Below are 23,163 nucleotides of genomic sequence, written 5' to 3' on the forward strand. Positions count from 1 at the left end.
CATATGCCTAGGATCATATTGGTGTTTTTCAGTTCTCTGTGATTTGCATTTCTGAATCCTTTCTGATCCAATGCAGGCAATTTTATGCAGAGAGAAAAAAAATTTTACTACAACAGTAAAATCATCTGTATTATTAACCAAATGTTTTAGAGTTTCAAGAACCATCTCTTACTGTCGATAACTTAAAGCTTTGTATCACTGAATAGTTAGTTTGACCCTCTTTTATCTTATCAATCCTGAGAACTGACTAAAAGTCAAGTTTACTTTTTCATGTTAACTACTAGAAATTTGGTTTTAATTTGTAAGCTTTATTAAGGCAAATTCAGGAGACTTCTTACAGTGTTTTTTTTTTTTTTTTTTTTAATGCCTTGTTTCTGACTTTGGTTCCTCTTTTGTTCAGCATTTCTGATTGATTCATCTTTGAAAGAACTCCAAACGAACCTCATGTATATCTTTTGATAACACAGCTCTCTTCTGTTCACACAGGTACTGTATTTGGAAATGGGAAAACTTCTGATTATCTGCTGTTGGGAAATTTTGTTTACACTGTAAGTACAGCACATTTGCCTGGTTTGCATATCAAATTGAATCCTTTTCGATGTGCTCATTTTATTTTCAAATTTAAGTGTACATTTTTGGATTTAAGGTCTATTTACATGTCTCTTTAAAAATGAAATAAGATGTTTTGACTATTAAGAGGTTATTTTACATATAGTTATTAAATTTTCATTTGGGATCATTGCCTTTATAGGACTTGGTTGCTATTGTTTTCAATATTCTTTCTTTTATAACTTCTGGTTTTCACTTTGTTTTCTTCCTTGTCCCTTTTCTCTCTGTTTTATTTTACTATCCTTGTTAATATTCTGTTGTTTTCTTGAATCTACAGCAAATGTTGCCATATTGTTTAGGTGTTTAGCCACTAATTATTGTAGAACCTCATGATAAGTAAAATAGGGAGAAATCTCCACTCTTTCAGATTATTTCAGCTATGCAAAGGATAGAACCTGGGCCAGGCAGACAGCTTAGCAGGCAGCATGAATGTCTTGCCACGTGTGCAGCCCAGCTCCAAACACCAGCACCCTAGCGGAGGTGCTATATGGCCTTACAGGAGACTCCATTTCTGTAGTCTTTCTCTCTCCCTCCCCACCTCTCCCTCTCTCCCTTTCAGTTCCTCTCTCCCTCTCTTTCCCTCTCTTCTTCTTTCCATCTCTCCCTCCCACCCTCTGACTTTCTCTAAATGAAAACATACCCATGGCAGTGAAACCCCAGCTCTGAGGAAAGAAAGAAAGAAAGAAAGAAAGAAAGAAAGAAAGAAAGAAAGAAAGAAAGAAAGAAAGAAAGAAAGAAAGAAAGAAGAAAGAAAGAGAGAGAGAGAGAGAGAGAGAGAGAGAAAGAAAGAAAGAGAGAGAGAGGAAGGAAGGAGAAAGAAAATGAAAATCATGAAGCCTGCTTTGTTGTCTCAATATGAAATGCCTGTGGAGGTACACAGATGAGTGCACACCTGTACCTGCCAAGAGTAAAAACTGGTGTTCAGACCTTTTTATCTTAAACATTTTATTTATTTATACCAGAGCACTGCTTAGCTCTGGCTTATGGTTGTACTGGGGATTGAACCTGGTACCTTTGATGCCTAATGCATGAAACACTCTTTGATTAGCCATTGTGTTTTATCTCCCAGCCCTTAAAACATTTTTCTTTTTTATGTTTTTAATCTTTTTTATTTTATTTATTATTGGATAAAGACAGAGAGAAATTGAAAGAGGAGGAGGAAGAGCTAGAGAAGGAAAGAGACAAAGAGACGCCTACAGCCGTGCTTCACCACTAGTGAAGCTTTCCCCCTACAGATGGGGATCAGGGACTTGAACCTGGGTCCTTGCACACTGTAATGTATGTGCTTAACCAGGCACACCACTGTCTGGCCCCTTAACCCATTTTTCTTACTTGAATACCAGGGCCCAGAGTCTCACATCTGGTATCCTGATAAGTCATTTACTTCAGCCAGTTTTTCTCTCTACTCATGTGTCCCTTTCCAGAACTCCCAAATGCAGGTGGCATGCTGTTCTCATGCTGTTGGTGCTGCTAATCCAATTGGTAAAAATCTATAGTGTAATAGTAAAATATAAATGCCTTAAATAATTAAATTATAGGATATTAAGTAATAGAAGGACTAGGGTTTTGGCAAAACCAGAGGATATTTTTTTCTATTAACATAAACCACTGACGTACTAAGAGAAAGAAAAAATATGACTGAGGACTGGTGACTTGTTCTCTGATAACATGAGTCAAAGCAGAAATAAGTAAATACTTGATTGAGTCACTTTAAAATTTAATTATAGTGTATATCATGGATATCTCCCAGGGACACTTAAAAGGATCCAGGCGTTAGGAGGGTGTTTTCCTTTCATTTTACGTCAGACTGTATCTCCTATCTTAGTATATATATCTTAAGTTTACATTTACATTTTTAGAAGTTACTCATTTGTAGTTATTAATTCTGAGCCACTATTAGGAATTCTGCTGTAAAAACTCAAATGCTTCACATTAACCTAACGTGATGATCCCAGTGGGAAATGTCTATCAAGTATTCTGTGCAAATCTTTGAAGTATGTGAAAGTAAGATTTCAGGCTTCGTTAATCACCAGTGCTAGGCAAACTTCCCAGTTTTATCTCTGTAAAATACTAAAAGTGTCCAGAGTGCCCTTGATGACTAGCAGTATTTAAGGTCTGTTGGTAAATATGAGTGAATAGTACTGCAGTATTATCTAAGTATTGTTCGTGGTGTTTTACTCTACAGTCCCTTTAAGAAGGAGAGCTTTATCACTACCCATATACAGAAAAAGGAAAGGGAATATCAAATCAAATTTTTTGTTCTTCTTATTATTATTTATATGATGAGAGAAAAACAGGGAGAGAATCAGAGACCAGAGCACAGAGCACTGCTCAGCTCTGGCTTATGGTGGTGCTGGTTATTGAACCTGGGACCTCAGAGATTCTGGCATGAGTCTTCTGCATAACTTGTACACTGTCTCACCAGTCCAGTTTCTTTGTTCCTTAAATAATACAGCTATTAAGTAATGGAGTCCTCAACACAGACTCCTGGGCCAGTCCATTCAACCATTATGTCATCCTATGGAGAACCCAGCACAGCTTAATAAAATTGTTTCCCTAACTTCAGAATTAGTATAATTATAGAAGATAATTTTGACTGGAGAAGATTTTATGTGACATTATTAAGTTTTCATGTAGATTCACTACCTTTAGCAGACTGTGCACTTGATCTTAGTGAGTGAGAAGCAATTTTTATAGGATTTTGGTCACTATTAATTTCAATAGTCCTTCTTTTATTTCTTCTAATTTCCCCCTTTTTCTCCTCCTTGTCCCTTTTCCTTCAGTTTTATTGTTTTATTGCCCTTCTTAATATTCTGTTGTTTTCTTGAGTCTGTGGCACAAACACAGAAGTTATAGCAGACTCTTAAATTCTTTACTGCAGGTTTTCAAGTCAATAAGGTTATTCAATTAGTGTTTAGATTTCTTTATATCCACATGCTGCCTTTAGAGTTTATCTTTAAAACTCCAAGAGTGGTGGCATTAGGTAGTATAGATGATACATATTAAAACCAAAGCAAGCTTGAAAGTCCATATTACTGCAGACATGATCTCCCTGACTGTTTATGAGTCGTACAGCAAAGAGGTAGGCACATGCTTAAGGAGCCTCATGGATGGACCGTCTTGTGAAGGTGAGAAGAGGCAGGGAGGAATGACAGAGCTTGGAAGATGGTCAGGTCTGATTATTCAGTCATAACGGTCAGTCCCCCAGCTGATTCACCTGGCTGTTGGATGGACATAAAAGGAAAGCTGAGGATATTCTGCTAGCTCCAAAGTCTGTGGAAACCTAGGTTGCATGAATGGCAAAGCAGGTGTGCACGCTCCCAGGTGAACTGACATTGTATGCTTCACTTTCAGTCATTTGATGAACTATTATATTCCTAAAATTAAAGAATTTTTCCCTTCTGTTTTAGTTTGTGGTCATAACTGTGTGTTTGAAAGCTGGATTGGAGACATCATATTGGACATGGGTAAGAATCTTTTTGATCACATTTACTTATCTGTTATCGCTACCTTTTTATTCATTCTAACTATGTATTCCTGGACCATAGTTCCACAGATAGTTCATTATGGAAAATTAGAGGAGATTCTAATATGCCTACCCTGAATAAAACATACTCAAGTTTAAATGCCACAAAACTTCTCAGAGCCTTTGATGTGTTGTTGTGTATTGAATACCCCAGGAAAGAGGGAGGTTTTCAATAAATCTATTCAAACTTATTGACTAAATCTCCTCTTAGTAGGGTGTATCACATCATAAAATCCTCTTGAAAATGATTATGAAGACCAGTATAATTTCCAAAATATTTATCTTCATTCATTTGTAAATAGTCAACCTGAACTGTTTTAAGTTTTATTGAATATACTTGTTTTGAAGTATATTTATTTCCAGGTAGAGAAAAACCCAGTCAAAAAAATAAATAAGACAAAAAGAAATTTGATGCTCAAGGGAAAGATTAGCACAAGAAGTTTGGATCTGGGGACCGGGTGGTGGCACACCTGGTTGAGTGCATATGTTATCATGCATAAGGACCCAGGTTTGAGTCCCCAGTTCCTGCCTACAGGGGAAAGCTTTGAGTGGTAAAGTAGTGCTACAGGTGACTCACTGTATCTCTTCCCCTCTATTTCCCCTTTCCTTCTCAATTTCTGACTGTCTAATTCCAATAAATAAATAAAGATTTTATATATATATATATACATATATATATAGAGAGAGAGAGAGAGGGAGAGTGTTTGGATCTGAATATATATATATTGATATATATATATAAAGAGAGAGAGAGAGAGAGTTTGGATCTGACAGCTAGGATATATAGAGAGTATTAGCAAAGTGTTGAACATCTTTTTTATTATTTTATTAGGAGGCTAATGGTTTACAGTACAATTGTTGATACATGGATACAATTTCTCTTCTTCCTGTGATAAGTATCTGTAAAACACTCTCACCCTCAACTAAGGTCCCCCTCCACTATCATACAACCAATACCTTAAACTCCCAGCCACCACCACCAAATTCTTCCCAGCCTTCCTTCCCCAGAGTCCTTCCCTTTGGTGTAATACACCAATCCCAGTCCAAGTTTTACCGTGTGTTTTCCCTTTAAACTCTGCCTATGAGTGAGATTATTCAGTGTTCAACCTTCTCTTTATGGCATATCTTAGTTAACATGGTTTCTTCAAGCTCCATCCAAAATGAGGCAAAAGAGATGATTGCATCATTTTTAAATTATTCTATTTATTATTAATAGTTTGTTATAAGATTATAGAATTACAATGGATAGTTCCACACCATACTCACCACCAAATTTCCGTATCTCCACCCTCCCACCTCCCAAAAATAGCCACCATTGTTCTCACAAGTCTTACAGCTTGTTTACTTGTTTTGTTTGGATTTTTTTTTTTTTGGCAAGTTCATGTTCCACATATGAGTAAAACTATCTGGTAGTTGTCTTTCATCTCTTTACTTATTTTGATAAGCATAATCACCTCCAGGTCCATCTACTTTGTTTTGTTTGGGTTTTGGCTTATTATCTTCATTTATTTATGGGGTAGAGACATCAGAAATCAAGAGATAGATAGCGAGACAGAGACACCTGCAGCCCTATTTTGCCACTTGTGAAGCTTTCCCCCTGCAGGTGGAGATGGGGGGTGTCAAACCTGGGTCCTTGCACCTTGGAACATGTGCGCTCAACCAGGTGCACCACCACTCAGTCCTGTTCCATCCATTTTATCACAAAGGACACAGTATCATCTTTTTTGATCAACTGGATCATTTTTTTTTTTGAACAACTGAGTGACAGACCAGTTCTAAGTGTCAGAACTACAAGCATTATTAAGTGCTGTAAAGGATATTAACACTTAATGAGGAATCCAGTTAAAATATACACACCTATGCACTCACACTTGTGTAGAATTGCTGCAGATAATATTTTATGGGTATAGTAAAAAAAAAATGTAAGAACATTTGCAAATGCTTCACTAGTGTTTATGTCATCGGGCAACCTAAACTGTCCTCTGACTCCTTTTCCCTTTCTTCACAGTTCAGCCACATAGCGATCTGGGGCAGCATTGCACTCTGGGTGGTATTTTTTGGAATCTACTCATGCCTGTGGCCTGCTGTTCCAATGGCCCCTGACATGTCAGGAGAGGTAATGTATCCTGTTAACTCTTGCTTTAACAATCCTTAAAAGTAGGTGATCATTAATAAATCTTAATTGTTTGGCTTGAATTTATACTAAACTGTACTTAACAATGTAAAATAACTATTATTTTAATTACCACCAGGGTTATCACTGGGGCTTGGTGTCAGCACTAAAAATACATAGCTCCTGGCGACCGTTGTTTTTTTTTTTTTTAAATAGGACAGAGAGAAATAAAAAAAAGGAAGAGAGGGAGAGAGAAATAGACACGTGTATACCTGCTTCACCACTCATGAAGCATCCCCCCTGCCAGTGAGGAGTGAGGATTCAAACCCAGGCCATTGTGCTTGATGATGCGCTTAACTGGATATGCTACTGCCCAGCTCGCAAAAGCTCTTTATTTAAATTCCACAATTGTGAGTGGTAAATCTTGAAAGAATATTTTAAATTTGGACATTGTACTTAAATCTGACTTACCCTTTCATAAACAGCTGGGACAGTAAAATATGGCTGTAAAGAACTTGAATCATTTTAAGAATATCCACACAGAAGATGCCATTTTAAAATTAAACCATAAACCCATAAATATATTTGGCATAAGAGACTTGGGGAAATGATGCGCTTATGTCTTTGAGACAGTCTTTCATTTCTTCTGCTATCTCTTCTATAGAAGTCTGCTGTCACTGATTGAATTTTTAGGGTTGTCTTAATGACTTCAGCTTAGTTTCGTTTTGAAGGAGTTAAGGCATCTGACATGTCAGCCTTATCATAATCTATTTCCAGCTCTGTCTTTCAGTTTCTCATTACACTGGTAGGAATTGAGTTACTAGGTGTTCATGGGGAAGTGTCACAGGATCTCTTTTCCTTCAGAAGAGATTCCAGCAGTAGGAAGGTTTATGATTTCAATTGCAGGAAATTTGACATAAAATGTATAAAAGAAAATGTGGAAAACATTTCAGGATTTCCTGTGACCTCACAGTAACTTGCAAATCAAGGTAATGTGAGCCCCCGTTACAGTACAGCCCCCCTCAACCCCCAGTCACAGGAAACCTTTCCAGTGGTTTCCATGTATTTGTTGCCCTAAGTACTGCCTGGGTACCGTTCACTTTTGACAGTCTGGTTTATAGATCATTTTCATGAAATTTTATCCAACAGCATCCTGCTTTTTATAAATTAGCAGAATGCAGACACATTTTTAAAAATTTGTGGTTAAATGTATTGAGAAGCATTATATACTACTACAGTGAAATCAGACTCACCAAGCAGCACGTACTTCCTTCCACCAAAAATGAAGACTTCTTTTGAAATATGTACTGTGAATGCTAGCAGAATTGCAGCATGTATGTTGAAAGAGAGAGAAAGAGAGAGTTGTGAATGCATCTCTTCCTTTCCTTGGTTTCTGAGTGCTTTTTTTCTTTGAAGAAAATAAAGCTTCCTGAAGAAATAAACACCAAAGATCTATCTTGTGATGCCACTTGAAAAATCTGCTTCTGTTCTTTGTTTCTATTTGATTTGTTGTACCCGATTAGACCTCCTTTTCCCCATGGTCAGTTCTCATTACCTTTTTCGTCATACCTCATTTATCTCCTCTAATTTGGTTTTCCTTCAGAATGAGCGAAATAAAACATTTTGAAATCCAAATAGTTTAAGCAATTGTGACAAGTATCTTTGATTATAAGAACAGAGTTTTTGACCACCTACTTCTAGGACAAGTGTGAAATTTGACTGGCTTTTCGCCAACCAAATATAATTCTACCCTTGCCTATAGAATTCCCAGTATTGCCCCCACACAAAACTTAATACTGTCTCTTGAGACTTGTGGTGATGCTGTGTTAAATTCAAAGTGAAATGAATGTCAGTGCTGCATCACATTTCTTTTCAATTCATGTAAAGTGGGAAGTGCTAACGGGTTCTTTTCCTTGTTTATTACTACTGATACTTTATAACATTTAAAGAGCTGGCGTTTCATTGAAAATGTGAAAGTGCATTGATTTCGTTGTCAGTTTGACTAGCTTGTCCAAAATGTGAATCTGTTTAAGTTATTCAAAGAAAAAATACTTGAAATTTATGTAGGACTGTAGCACTTGTAAAGTACTTTGATAGATGTGTGCCTGCATGAATGAGCTTCACAACATCGTTGGACTGAAAGGGAGAAGATACTGAGAATGTCGCTCAAATTCTCAAAGATGGGCTGCGTTTACTGCTTCCTGCCTAAGAGATTCTGAGTTTACCCCAAAGTGTAGTAGCATTATTCTGTTTTAAAATATTAATTCATGTGTTAACTTTGAGAAAGATAAAAAGAGAAACCAGAGCATTTCTCAGTTTGGGGATGAGGTGGTGTAAGAGGTTGAACCTGCAGCCTCGGTGGCCTCAGGCATGCAAGTTCTGTGCTCTATAGGCCAAACTCTCTTCCTGGCATAAGATTCAGCTTTTGAGTTATTTTTGTAGTGACCAGAAACAGCTATCAAATAGAATAGTTAAGTGAAATGTGTAGATAGTACTAAAGGGAATACATAGCAGGCAAAGGGAACTGAGAGCCTGTTGTGCTTCTAACAGAGTCTTGAGACTTTTTTTTTTTTTTTTTTTTGTAGTGTGGAGTACAAATGTCTAATTGTTTGGGTAACAATTATTTATAAGACAGTTGTCACATGGTTCACTTTCTCATCTTTCTGTGAGCCATCAGAGGAGCTATATGACATCGGAGAGGTGTCATTATGACTTATGTCTTCCCTGCAGGGTTATGACTTTCCGAGCTATCAACCACTTAGGAGTTTATTAGAATCAACCAGATGAGAGAGATTGGTGGTTTGGCCCAGGAGGGCAGTGGTAGTAAAAGTGGTCAGCTTCTGGATTTAGTTTAAAAGCAAAACCAATAGGATTTGCTAGCAGGTTGGAAGTAATGAGTGAGAGGAAAAGAAATGATGGGAGACCCCAACATGTTGGCAGTCAGTATCATCAGGATATACTTGTCTTCAACTCAGTGCAACATTGTTCCTTAACCCTTTTACAGATGAGGAAACAGAGAAGTTAATGCATCATCTGACATCCCACTAAAAAAGATTAGATTTTGACTTAGATGTTTGGTCCCAGAGTCTTTTGGCTTAGTGACTGCTTTCCTAGTCATAGTTATTCTGAGGGATCCATGGTATGAAGACTGCAAATCAGAAGTCCAAAAGGACTTTAACTCCTTGCAGGTATTTCAGTGATTTGTGTAGAAGAGGAAATCTCTGTTTTCTGTTTCCTAACAGGGCTGCTTTTACCACATCCCTTCTCTGTGTAGACTATCTGGTGGTTCTAGTCTTCCATAGCCCATCCCCCATACTTGAACTATAATAGCCATTCCAGAATGCCTCAGCTTGTGGAGTGTCCACCACCTCTCATTTCTTGACTCACTCACTCCAGCACAGTAGTGTCAGTCAAGATCCTAATGTCCTATAAGAACATGCTAAGTAAATTTAGTTTTGCTTGCTTGTTTTGAACAGATAGAAACAGTGGTATAGAGGCGACAGAGCCAGATGCTAGCTCAAATAAAAACATTATTCTAGCTTGTAGTGGTCTTCAACATTTAGAGATTTCCAATAGCAGAACAGGATGCTGGTCTCATTTAACACTTCCTGAGCTCATCAGTGATTGGCCTTGAGTGATGCTTAAGCAGAGCATCATCTGCTTGTCCTCTACCTCCCAGCTCCTAAGTTCTGAGTTTGTGGTGTGTCTCTTCACTGTGTTCTCTCCACCAGAACACCTTGAATGCTGAAATGGAACAGGCTGTTACATTCTAATTAATGGCCATTTGGAGTGTAAATTACATACAAATTAGGCAACTTGCAGGTACAGGTCTTGTGCTTCTATATTCAGCTGGACACACACTCACACATAGACCAGGGTTTTACGGTCATTTCCAGTTTACATATTGTTCACTTTCTTAGCTCTCATGTAAAGACAGAGCCATATCTCTCAGCATATTCAAGGAAAATCCTGCCTTGTGAAGAAGTATCATTTCTGTATCACTGTGTTCTGTAGACACTGTGCATAGAAAGCAAAGCATGGAGAGCTGAGCAAAGCCTACTCTTCCTACAGCAGAGATTATATTCTGCTCTATGGTCCATTCCTCCATTTGATAAAGTAATCCCAGGGTCAAAGATATACATTTCACTGCTGAGCCACCTCCCTGGCCTGATATTTCTAGTTTTAAAGAAAGGGCAAAGCACCACTCCACCATCCATGGAATTCTCCTTATACCTCTCATATAGTACCAGAAATCATAGACAGAGCCTCACACATGGACGGAGGCACTCTACCACTGAGCCACTTCCTCAACCCTAAAAGGGTCAGTGATACCCATCAGAGATCCTCCCTGATTTTGGTTGGTAAAGTAAGTGATCCATTATCTGCCTCTGAGATTTCTGCCCCCAGCTAATACTCAGCTGCCTGATCCAGGGTCCTTCTCACACCATCAAATAGCTTTTTTCTCCTGCCCCTTTAGTTCAGCACATTCTACATGCATGGAATCACCAGAAATCCATTTCCCAAGTATCAGTATTCAGTACAGATTCAGTTACTCATCTAGAGCCAGTGTGGGTTGTTCTCAGTTGGTGGGCAGGATGTTCCCACTTGAAAAATTCCTTCTATAGTTTTGCACTTTGTTTCCGTTATGCTAATACTGCAGATCTCTGCTCATGAAAGTGATCCAGATAATAATGATTAACAAATATCCCATCAACCCACAAATTACTGAAGTGTTTTGATATTTAAAAAACAAAATGGAAGTCAGGCAGTAGCACAGTGGGTTAAGCACAGGTGGCACAAAACTCAAGGACTGGCATAAGGATCCCAGTTCAAGCCCCCAGCTCCCCACCTACAGGGGGTTGCTTCACAGGCAGTGAAGCAGGTCTGCAGATGTCTATCTTTCTCTCCCCCTCTCTGTCTTCCCTTCCTCTGTCCATTTCTCTCTGTCCTATCCAACAACAATGACATCAATAACTACAACAATAAAAAAGGGCAACAAAAGGGAATAAATAAATAATTTTTAATGACACATTGGGAGGAAGAAAGGGGATTATACAAGGACAGAAAAATCCCACAGTCAGAAACTATGCAGGAGAGAATGAAAGAGAAAACAATATGACACTCCTGGCTGTAACTTTAAATATGCTGCAGTCTTCCTCTTCTCTCACAAATATGGTTGTGATTTAAGAGGAAGGCTTCCCCCCGTGACCTGACTTATATTTTTTCACACCAGTACAACAATTTATGGGGCAAGGTAGGCTCTAGGGAGAAGTGCTGTGTTACATAAACATATGCTGGCCTGCTTGTCCTGTGAGGTGATGTTCTGAGGTATTGTTTATTTTTTTTTATTTTTAAGGAAAAAACACTTCAGTCACAATGGTTAGTCCATATTAAAAAAGAACTAGCTCCATCAACATCATTTTGTATCACGATTAATACCAGAAGCTCCACCTTGGCACAGTCTATCCGGGCATTGCAGACACACACTGTAAAGCCCTCCTTAGCGCCATCTGGTTCTGCTCTCCCTGCCCTCGGGGATCTATAAAACTACTGAAGGAAATTGAAGTTAAGGAACAAGCATGTGTTTTACAGAATTTCAGATCTCCTGATTGAGGTTTGCAAAGGCGTTCTGAAAAACAATAAAAATCTTTGTGGACCCCTTTGGTGTCACCTCTGTAGGAAAGGCATGTGTAAACTCCATTAGCAACAGAGTTGTCCCAAATTATGCTGCTGCCCACGTTACCTACATATCATAAATTCCTCCTCATATGAAGAATTTCCTGATTAGAACAGTTCCTTATTCATCTATCAGGTTTTGATTACTTAGATAGCATGTGATGCTTTATCATGAGACCAGCAAGCAGATGAGGTGGGGCAGTGCTTTGATATGAGGCAGTTTCACTCAAGATGACTGGGTTTAGCCAGGCAGCCTAAAGGGAGCCGCTACCCTGAACTCTGAAGTGTTGTTCAGTGAGCCCATCCACTAGAGCAGGCTCCTACTCATAGCCCTCAGGCTCCTGACAGAATGAGAAAGGCGGACCCATGCAGTTCTGCCAGCTCTGGGCCACATTGCCACTTGTAAGCCTATTTTACGTGTTCTTAAAGATTTACTTATAAAGTCAGTTGTGTGTCCTTTGGGAGGAAATGGAACTGGTGATGATTATGCTTAGTGAAGTAAGGAAGGAAGGGACAACTACCGGAAGTTTTCGTACATATGTGGAATATAGAGAATTGAAATACAAGATCTTGCAAAACAAAAAGTTGTCAAGAGCTTGGGAGAACTATAGTAGTTAATCAGCAGGGGAGCCAGGACACAAAACTTTGGTATAGGAGTGACATCGAACTGTACTCCTATTATCCTCTTATAAATCACTAATAAAAATTGTTTTAAGTCCTTTAAAAATTATTTGTTGTGGTGGTCTGGGAGGTGGTGCAGTGATAGGGCTTTGGACTCTTAAGCATGAGGTCCTGAGTTTGATCCCTGGAAGCACATGTGCCAGAGTGGTCTGGTTCTTTCTCTCTCCTCCTATCTTTCTCATTAATAAATAAATAAAATAATTTTTAAAAATGTTTTTTAATTATTTGCTTACTAGAGAGAGAATAAGAACATCATAGTGGCAGGTGCAGTGGTAGAGATCATGCCCAGGACCACCTGTCTGCAAGTCCAGCACTATACCCACTGTATTACCTCCCAGACCACTTACAGGCCTATTCTATAAAGAGAAAGTTCTCTCAGCATCGCATGTGCGAGAGTGGTGCTCTGCTTTCTCCTTCTCTCAGTCATGTGAAACTATCTCATGAAGTATAAAGAGAAGGCCCAATAGAAACACTGGGGGGGGGGGGAGATGTGACTGAAAGATGACACATAAAGTGGCAAGCCAGGATATTTGCACATGTTTTAATGATTCTCTCTAGTCATTATGAGAGCTGGCATCCTTTCTCTGCAGTCACAGTATATAGCCACTGTATAAGGAGTAAGGAGTATCTGCTATTTGCCGGAATTAGAGTTGAGTATTAAAGAACACAAGATAACTAGAACTAGTCCTCCCTCTTCAGGATCTTGTGGCTAATGTTAAGTGTTGAGGTCATAAATGTGAGAGATGGCATGGTGTACGTATGCGTCCTACATCAGGCACAGAAAACTGAGAAAGCCTTCTCTCCATATGACAGAAATTATATTCTTGATGATCTGTTCATTTATTTGATAAATCTATATTAGGTGTTAGGCTCTGTATCTAGATGATGGATTAATTAGGCAGGACTACATTAACATTTGACTTGAGAAACCAGGGGGTGGGAGAAACCATTTCTAACTCAGTTGATATAAATAACTAAATGATGGAAGACTAGAGATCATTTCAAAGGTAATAAGAAGAAAATAGCATAGTGTGATGTCACAGGGATGATTGTGAATACTCCAGGAAAGTGTATTTGGAAGAACGGCCATTTCAGCTATAATTCAAACAATGCGGGGGGATGGCTTTTGTATGAAGAATAGCAGTTCAGGACTGAAGGAACAGTAAGTGCACATGATCTGAGATGGGAATAAAACTTATAGGTACAAAGAAAAAAAGGATAAGGTGTGTGGAGTAGAAGGAGTTGACAAATGCACTATGAGGTGGGGTCAGAGAGAAGCAGCTGAGGACAATTCACCCCTCCAAGTTCAGTGTTCAGCATCATTACATCAGTTCAGTTTGTCTTGGGGCTGCCTTATAGGGATTCTGTTATACATGCTCATAAAAGAAACCCTGAATGTTACTGTACCATTGACTTCAATAAAGTCAATGGTACAAAAATAAATAAAGTCAATGGTACAAAAATCCTTATATTCTGTATCCTAGTAAAATAAAGAGATCATTTCATTGATGGGGATCAAAGCAATTTTATTCCTTAGGCTCAGTAGCATGTGTTACATAAAGAAAATCATTTAATAGAATATTTGAATTAAAAAAGCAACTGTAGATTAGACAGAATGGAAATCTGCCTGTGTCTCCTCTCCCCCACACCCCTCTCTCTCATAAGAGAAAGTTTAGGATCCTGCACATATTTTCTCACTTGAGCTCTAGTCACTTTACCAGTATTCCAGTCAGCAAAAAAAGATAGGAAGGGTGGGGATTTTATTTGTTTGTTTGTTTTTCTTTCAGGCTATTTCAGATGTTTCCCACCACATTTTTACTTAGGTCTCACTGGTCAAAAGCTAAGTGCATGGCCACTCAAGGCTACACAAGAGAGCCAGAGGATTGTAGCCTCTGAGTTGGATGACAAGAAAAAAAGGCTGCATCTAAGAATCAAGTAAGAATAGTGAGAGGATTGGGAGTCAGGGGTAGCTGTTAGAAGTTTCTGCCTTGAAAGTCAATAAAGTGGCAAGTCAACACACGGTGCACCTTCAGTTTACATATTATTGTGTCTATTGCAATAAAGCAAGAAAATAAGTAAAAGAAAAAGTACTAATTTCCTACAGCCAGGAATTATTATTGTCAGGTTGTATTGTTTGACTGCTAGTTTGGATTACTAGCAGTCAAACAATTGGTTTCATGAGATGATTTTTGAAAAGGTAAATAAAATATGGTGCCATCCAAAACTATAAAAACTAATCAGTTACAAGTAAAAATTGAGTGTTGTAACATTGTAACCCTACCCAACTTAGCCATAGCTATTTTAAATTTTATTTCTCATAATAAAAATAATGTTTTGTTGCTAAATCTGTCTTCATTTCTCTAGTCCTTTTATGTTTTTTAAATAGCACAATAAAGAAGATTAAAATAAAACAAAACAAAAAATCTGTTCTTAATTATTTTTACTATTCTGGGAATGATACCCCTACAAAATGAACTTTCAGCATCATGCATTTCCTTCAGCTCTTGGCACCTTTTTGAATAACTATTTTCTTTTGTATGCTCAATTTTTCAGTATATATTTATATATACTCACATTTTACTAATTTTTTTTAGTAACAAACTAACTTCTGGTTGATCCAGATCACAACTAACTCACCTTCATCTTCCTTTGAGTATCAGTTTTTAAAAATTCATTTTTAAATATTTTTTTTACTTAGAGAGAAAGAGAGAGACAAAGGAGTACCAGAGCAATACTCAGCTCTGGCTTATGTTGGTAGTGGGTATTAAACCTGGGACCTCAGAGCCTCAGGCTTGATAATCTTTTTGTATAATTATTATGCTGTCTCCCCAGCCCTCATTTTCACTCATTTATTTTCTTATTACTGCCTGTGCCAGAAGGTGGAGACGCAAATGTTGTTTCTAGTATACTGAGGCTAGACTAAATATCAGTTCTAGTCTTACAGAGTGATCACCACCTCTGTCTCTCATCACCAGGTAGATATGACTAAAGGGGAAAAAAGCATTTAAATACTTTGAACTTGTGTCTAATTTGCATGTTCTCTAAGATTTTCTTTGTTTACAATAATTTACATATTTTCTAGGATTTTTGTTTGTTTGGGGTAATCCAAGCTAAGTGTTTTCTTTGTCTCTGAATAATCAAAAGCTTCTGGGAATAATTGCAAACAGATTGAGGTTTATCTGGAACACCGTTATTCTTAGTTATTTTCTGTGTTCTGCCCTGTCTACTTTTATGGAGAAAGTAATAATTCATCCTTTAAAAATACCCAATCAGTGGAGATATATGGACTGCCTGTGTGTCAGAATCTATTTAGATGGTTCCCAACATAAGTAATTGTCTTTCAGGTGGGTAAAATAGCATAATGGTTATGAAAAAAAAGAGAAAAAAAAAACACAAATATCTTTCCCTGGAATATCAAAGGTCCCAGGTTCAATCTTTCATGTTACTATAAGCCAGAGCTGAGCAGTGCTCTGGATGGATATATATCTTTATAATGATGGGGAGTAGATGGCTCTCAGTTGCGCAGATGAAAGTATGTTTCATGAGCCTCCCATTGTGAACAGTGATGGTGAGAACTCATGACCATTATATTTTACACTTTCAGTACAGAATTCAATAAGTTTCTTAAGATATCCAATACTCCATTATAGTACAGTCTTTGTGTTAGATGGCTTTTCCAAACTGCAGTTGTCTGAGCATGTTGAAAGTAAACAAGTCTCAATTATCTTGTTCAATAGATGAGGTGCAGTAAATGCATTTCTACTTCAGATGTTTTTTCTTACAATGGATTAACTGGACTGTAACCCTGCTGTAACTAAAGGAAGATTTATGTTGGGTGCCATGGATTAGAAGTAGAGAGTTCTTGTAAGAAATAGGGGTCTCCTGAAGTAATCAACAAATTGACAGTTAAAAAAAAAAGATGCTGGTTTCTATGACCATTATACACAGGAGCTTACAGAGCAAACAACACTCTGTCACCACCACCACCACCATGGCAAACTGTAGTCTAGAAAAGCTCTTGGTACTGCTGTTCCTACAGCTATCTAGGAAGACAACTTGCTAAAGTACTTCCCAAGTAGAAGATAGTCCCAATAAAGAAGGAATTTGGGGGGTCATTTAGACAGGGAATGGTTAGAGCTAAAACTGAAAAGTTAAACAGAGGCCAGGTCACAGATAGTCATCTAAATGTCATGAACACCATTCCCTCAAGTCATGACAAGTAGTTTCTCATTTTTTTCATAATTATATAGTATTTTAGAAATTACCTAAATCCACAGAATAAAGACTTCATCAGAGGGCATGATAAATAACTGCTAGTGAGAAAATAATGCATGTTATATAGTTGAAAGTTTCAAAAACATTAGTGCCTAAATAAGACACCAAAAAATATTTCTCAGTCTGAAGTGATAGCATGATGGTTATGCAAAGACTTTCATACCTGAGTTTCTGAGGTTCTAGGTTCAATCCTCAGTGCCACCATAATCCAGAGCTGAACAATGCCCTGGAGCCTCTCTTTCTCTCTTCCCCCTCCCTCCTCCCCTCCCTTCCATCTCTCTCCCTCCCTTCCTCCCTCTCACTCCTCCTCTCTCTTTCCCTCCCTCTCTCTTTTTCCCTGTGTCTCTCTCATTAAAATAAATTTAAAATATACTTTAAGAACTCTTTCTCAGTAGTTAGCACTTGGAACATAAAACTAGACATGTGTGGAGTTTTATCAGATGGAAGTTTTGAACCAGAATATGGAATATGTGTAGTCACCAAAAAAATCAGTGTATGTTCACATCTTCCAACTAAAATGTTTTGGGGGGTCAGTTGGTGTTGGACTGGGTTAAGTGCACATAGTAAGAAGCACAAGGACCTGTACAAGGATAAAGGGTTGAGCCCCCAGCTCCCTACCAACAGTAAGGATGCTTCACAAATGGTGAAGCAGTTCTGCAGCCCCAAGGATAACCCTGGAGGCAAAAAAAAAAAAAAAAAGAAAGGAAGGAAGGGAGGAAGGAAGGAAGGAAGAAAAAAGGAAGGAAGGAAGGAAGGAAGGAAGGAAGGAAGGAAGGAAGGAAGGAAGGAAGGAAGGAAGGAAGGAAGGAAAAGTTGAACTTCCACCTCAGTCTGGCTAAAATAAAAACTAGTGAATTCATCTCTTATTACTTATATTTCTCCGTGTTCAAGTAATACACACCCAGGTACCAGAATAAATTCATACAGAAAGGTTAGAGACTCTGGGAAAGATTCATACCACTTAGAGATCTTTGCCACACAGTGGTGTTTCTGAACCTCAGATACAAAGACATTTATGTAAATGCTTGCAAGTTTAAATTGGAATCAGACAGTATTACATTACATGAGAGCAGAGTTGAATGAGCTTCAGTAATTGTGTTGCTAAGAGAATGTACAGCTCTAGCATAGTATGTAGGATTCTGTTTTTCTTAGGTTTTCTTAGGGTGGTAGCGCAACAGGTTAAGCGCACGTGGCGCAAAGCACAAGGACTGGCATAAGGATCCCGGTTCGAGCTCCCGGCTCCCCACTTGCAGGGGAGTCACTTCACAGGCGGTGAAGCAGGTCTGCAGGTGTCTGTCTTTCTCTCCCCCTCTCTGTCTTCCCCTCCTCTCTCCATTTCTCTCTGTCCTATCCAACAACAACGATATCAATAAGAACAGTAACTACAACAATAAAAAAAAAGGGCAACAAAAAGGGAATAAATAAATAAATATTTTTTTAAAAAAACGTTGGTATTAAAGATAGGATTTCAAAGTAAAGAGATGAACAGCTACTGGGTGGCTCTGCTCATATATGTAATGTATATAAGCAATGGAGCCTGTGAAAAAAGAAATAATGACCAAAACTGTCTCTTAGATTGTTAGTACAATGTCTTCAGGTTCATTTGTTGTCCTATCATTTGTCAGAATTTTATTCTGCTTTGTGACTGAATAATATCCTACTGTGTGTATGAGGTATAGTTCTTTTTATCCATTAAAATGTTGATGTTTCCTTCTTTTCGCTATTGGAATAATCCTGTTATCTATGAACATTGATGTGTAGGCTTTTTCTAAGTTTTCTTAACTGCAGTTTGAGAAAAGGAAGATAGATACAACAGTGATTTCTACATGTTCTTGGGGTCAGGACAAATGGAAGTGGAAGCTTTATGTTTACTGAGCTGGGGCAGAGTGAGATTTTACTTTCTGCCTCTTGTTCTTTAGCATAGCAAAGTATTCATTGTATAGCTAAGGGAGGGAATCTGTATTAATGCTAGTACTAGAGTTCTCTTGCCACTTTTGCATTTTTAAAAATTCTATTACTTCCTGCCAAAATGTTTCTGCTAATTCAGATGGGGGGTCTTTTATTGGAGTCAGTTTTTGATGCATGTTGCTCAGCTTCTTAACAGGAAAGATAACTTGTGTTGGGAAAGAATAGCTAGAGAGCTGGAGCAACCTCTTCTCCCTTCTCCCCAAATCACGTAAATATCTCTTAAAGATGTTCCCAGAATAACTCCACATCAGAATTCAGGGAAACTATAACCTTCACATCTTAATAACACAGTCCCAAAGTTCTGCTGATGTTCTTAACTTTTAATCTGTCCAGGGAACAGGGAAATACATCATCAGATAATGCACATGCCTTTCTCATGCACATAGCCCAGGTTCAAGCCCAGATACCATATGTGAGTGCCATGGCACCTGAGGAAGTTCTGGTACTGTATAGTCTCTCTGCTTCTCTCTCTCTCTCTCTCTCTCTCTCTCTCTCTCTCTCTCTCTCTCTCTCTCGATGTTTTTTAATTATCTTTATTTGATAGAGACAGCCATAAATTGAGAGGAGAGGGGTAGCTAGAGGAGATGCAGACAGAGAAACACCTGCATCCTTGCTTTACCACTCATGAAGCTTTCCCCCTGCAGGTAGGGACCAGGGGCTTGAATCCGGCTCCTTACACATTGTCATATGTGCACTCAGTGAAGTGTGCCACCACCTAGCCCCACTGCTTCTCTATATAAATGAAAAGACTAGACTGGGAGCAGTGGCATTGTGCATACACAAGGCCCTGGCTCCACTAAAAAAAAAAAAAACTCTCTAAATATTAGATTTAAAGAACTTTTATTCAGCCACCTGCTTGGTGGCTAAGTATTTAGGGTATGATAATTCAAGATGTATTTTTTCCTCTTACAGAGATAATAGTCTAATAGAAAGAAAAACAATTAGAAAATGGAAGTGGGGGCTGGATGGTGGCATACCAAGTTAAGCGCATATAGTATAAAGCTCAAGGACCCTAGCTTGAGTCCCCAGCACCCCACCTGCAGGGGGGGGGGTCACTTCACAAGCGGTGACACAGGTCTGCAGGTGTCTCTCTGTCTCTCTCCCTATCTCCCCCTCCTCTCTCAATTTCTTTCTGTCCTGTCAAATAAAATGAAAAAAATGACCACCAGGGACAGTGAATTCATAATGCTACACTAAGCCCCAGTGGTAACCCTGGAGGGAAAGGGGTGGAGAGAAGACGAAGGGGAGAGAGAAGAAAGGAAGAAAGTGAATGGAAGATGTTTGTTACCAAAAAACAGAAGCCCAAGACAGGGCGAGCTATTTGAATGAGTTAACCCAAGTCTAGGATGAATGACATCTGCTATGAAAATTACCAGAGCAAAAAGAGTCACAGGGGTATGAGTCTAAGGGTCAAAGTAAACATAGCACAATCCAGAAACAGAAGCAATATTGTGGAGCTAGAGGTCATGACTGGTTTGAGGGATGATGGGGTTAGGGGGAATAATCAGGAGTCAGGTGGAAAAGCTCTTGAAATCATATTAAGGATTTTTGTACACTGTCCTGAGGGAATCCTGAAGTCATTAAAAGAATTTAATCCAAGAACTGCCCGAGTCTAATTTGTACTTGGAAAATGTCCCTCAGACTGCAATGTGAAACTGACTAGAAGCAAAGCAAGACTGGAGTTAGTCCAGTTAGATAGATTTTAGGGCAGAAAAAATTCTGAATGGGGATAGTGACAGCAAAGTTAGTAGGAAGTTCCGAAGATACTAGAGCACAAGAGAACCTGGTGATGTGTTTGGATGTAGTGTAGAAAGATCATTCTAGAAGAGAAAACAGCTTTCTATAGCTCATTGGAGAAGGATGAAAATTGTCTCTGGACTGTCCTCTGAGTGGATTGAGGGAGCCAGATGGCCTAAGTACACAGTTTGAAATGAACTAAGTTCTAAGTACCTCTGTGACATTCAAGTTCAGAGCTGACTAGCCAATGTGTGAAGTAGAGTTGAGAGATCTAAGCCACAGAGACAGATTGTAGTGGATCCCACAGAGATAATAAAAATATCTGATGTTTCTGGAGCATGTTTGTATGATAACAGAGCAAACCAGGATAGTTGACCTTTCCTTTAATTCAGGACTTTTACATTCAGTTTTCTGATAGTAACATTGTGTAAACCACATCTTTCGTAAATTGAATAGCTTTTTCATATGGGCACATATACATTTACTTAACTAGCAGATACCATCATACTTTACTATTTGAAGAAATCCATAAGTATTTGCATTCTCCAAAATTGGTTCTTTTCATGATAGTAAGCAATATAGAGAGGAAAGGTTTTCATGGTCAATAAATACATTTGGGGAAACTTGATTAAGAAAATCTCAAATTGCTTACTAGGACTTCTCAAAACCTTACATACGCACCAACGCTCCGTGCACTGTCACTATGTTGTGACTTGTTTACACCTTTATAATCCATTAGTGTGTCACATGTTAGGAGGCTGGAGCACTTCCAGGACCAGAGAATTCATAGAACAGATTCATGGGATAGTAATGTACTTGCAAAAGCTATGCCAAATCTCAACATAGATTCATAGAAGTTGAATTATCGGAGTAAGAAGTATGAATGTATATATCCTTGGTGCCAAATTACTTTCCAGACAAGATCAGGCATGTTTGTGGTGGTATGTCCATAGACCCAAAGTACTTTCCAAAAAGCAAGCACATTGCTGATCAGGATATAAAGTATTGCATGCACCTGTTTTACCTTACCAACTCCCCCTACCCTTAAGCAATAAATCATTTAAATATGAACTAGTTTGATTCTGTTCCTATGACTGCAGAAATGGTAGCTACTGAATATGTTGAACATCTACATTTTTATGAATCAGTTCTTTAAGTATAACTTTTTCTTTTTCCTACTTTTATTGTTAACCAAAGCACTGGCTTCTGATGATGTGGGGGATTGAACCTAGGCCTTAAGAGCCTCATATATGAAAGTTCTTTGCTGTAAAAAAATCTTTATATAAAGCCTTATCTAGCACTTAGTAAGCACTTCCTAGTTCTGTATTATTGGTAACTCTTAGTTGGAGAACCAGTGTTCTGTGGTGGAAGAGGATACTTGCTGTCTGGAGGGCTGACAGCCATCTTCGGAAATGTGGAATGGTAGTCTCGTGGCACCAACTCTCATATCAACATCTCCTCAATAAAGTGATTAAAAAAAAAAAAAACCTGTATTCTCCCCACCCACCCACCCCAGAGTCTTTTACTTTGGTGCGATACACCAATTCCATTTCAGGAGAATACAGGTCCATGAAGGATGATAAATGACATAGTGGGGGTTGTATTGTTAAATGGGAATCTGGGGAATGTTATGCATGTACAAACTATTGTGTTTACTGTTGAATGTAAAACATTAATTCCCCAATAAAGAAAAATAAATAAATAAATAAAATTTTTAAAAAAACAATAACTCTTAACCCCTCTGTATTTTTTATTGATTTATCCTATTGTCCGCCACTGTCCCTGAATAATAACTCATTGAAGGTTAGAACACTGTTTTCAGAATAATTTTCTCTTAAGTCCATACATCATTCCCATACAATTGGGGAAAGAAAAGGAAGGGAGAAGGGTGGGAGGAGTGTTTTTGGACTCCTGATTCATGGTGGTATAAAAGACAACTTGGGGATAAGAGTGTTCTACAGACACCAATCATGGGGAGATGAGAACTTGTACCCATGTGTCAACAACTGTACTATAAACTATTAAATCCCCAGTAAAATTTTAAAAAAACATAAATAAAGCCCATCCTTTTTCCTTCTTTGAAGTTTATAGGACAGATCCCTAGAAAGGCAAAACAACTATCAGGTTGGAAGAAATTAGAAAATTCCAATGAAGACAGGCAAGTGTGGTAATTGGTGTCATCAATAAAGGCAATTTACCTCTCAGACTTTCTAGACGCCATTCCTGTAACCCACTTTGCAGCAGAAGAACTGAGACTCGAAAGTCACTTCTCAGTCTGATAACTGGGCAAAACTGCCAGAACTGTCCTGTTTATCATCAGTACCGTTTGGGGCCTGCTGACACGGTCTTCAAATTCTCCCAGAAGACTTCGTTGTTTAGATAGCTTCTGTGCTTTATCCAAGAATAAGAGTCGGAGTACACCATTCTGACATTTATAGTGTAAAAGGAGGGGATAGATTTAAGAGCACATGACTGACGTTTATAGGCAGGTAGCTCATTTAAGTTCCCCTACCAGACTGAACTTGGGAACTGAGAGAATTGTTAAGGACTGTGATGCTAAGGGAACCCCTCCTTGTGG

At 38.4% G+C, this 23,163-nt stretch overlaps 1 protein-coding gene across 4 annotated transcripts in view; it reads left to right on the top strand.

The window, feature by feature from the left end:
• The window catches only part of ATP8A1 (ATPase phospholipid transporting 8A1), a 274,370-nt gene that overhangs the window by 232,408 nt on the left and 18,799 nt on the right, over positions 1 to 23,163 (top strand). For all 4 annotated transcript variants that reach the window (XM_016193274.2, XM_007534775.3, XM_007534776.3 and 1 more), the window contains 3 exons: positions 487 to 548; positions 4,020 to 4,076; positions 6,144 to 6,251. In XM_016193274.2, the coding sequence (XP_016048760.1) occupies positions 487 to 548; positions 4,020 to 4,076; positions 6,144 to 6,251 (227 nt within the window). The remainder of the gene's footprint in view (positions 1 to 486; positions 549 to 4,019; positions 4,077 to 6,143; positions 6,252 to 23,163) is intronic.

This window comes from Erinaceus europaeus, chromosome 3 (assembly GCF_950295315.1).
Source record: "Erinaceus europaeus chromosome 3, mEriEur2.1, whole genome shotgun sequence".
NCBI lineage: Eukaryota > Metazoa > Chordata > Mammalia > Eulipotyphla > Erinaceidae > Erinaceus > Erinaceus europaeus.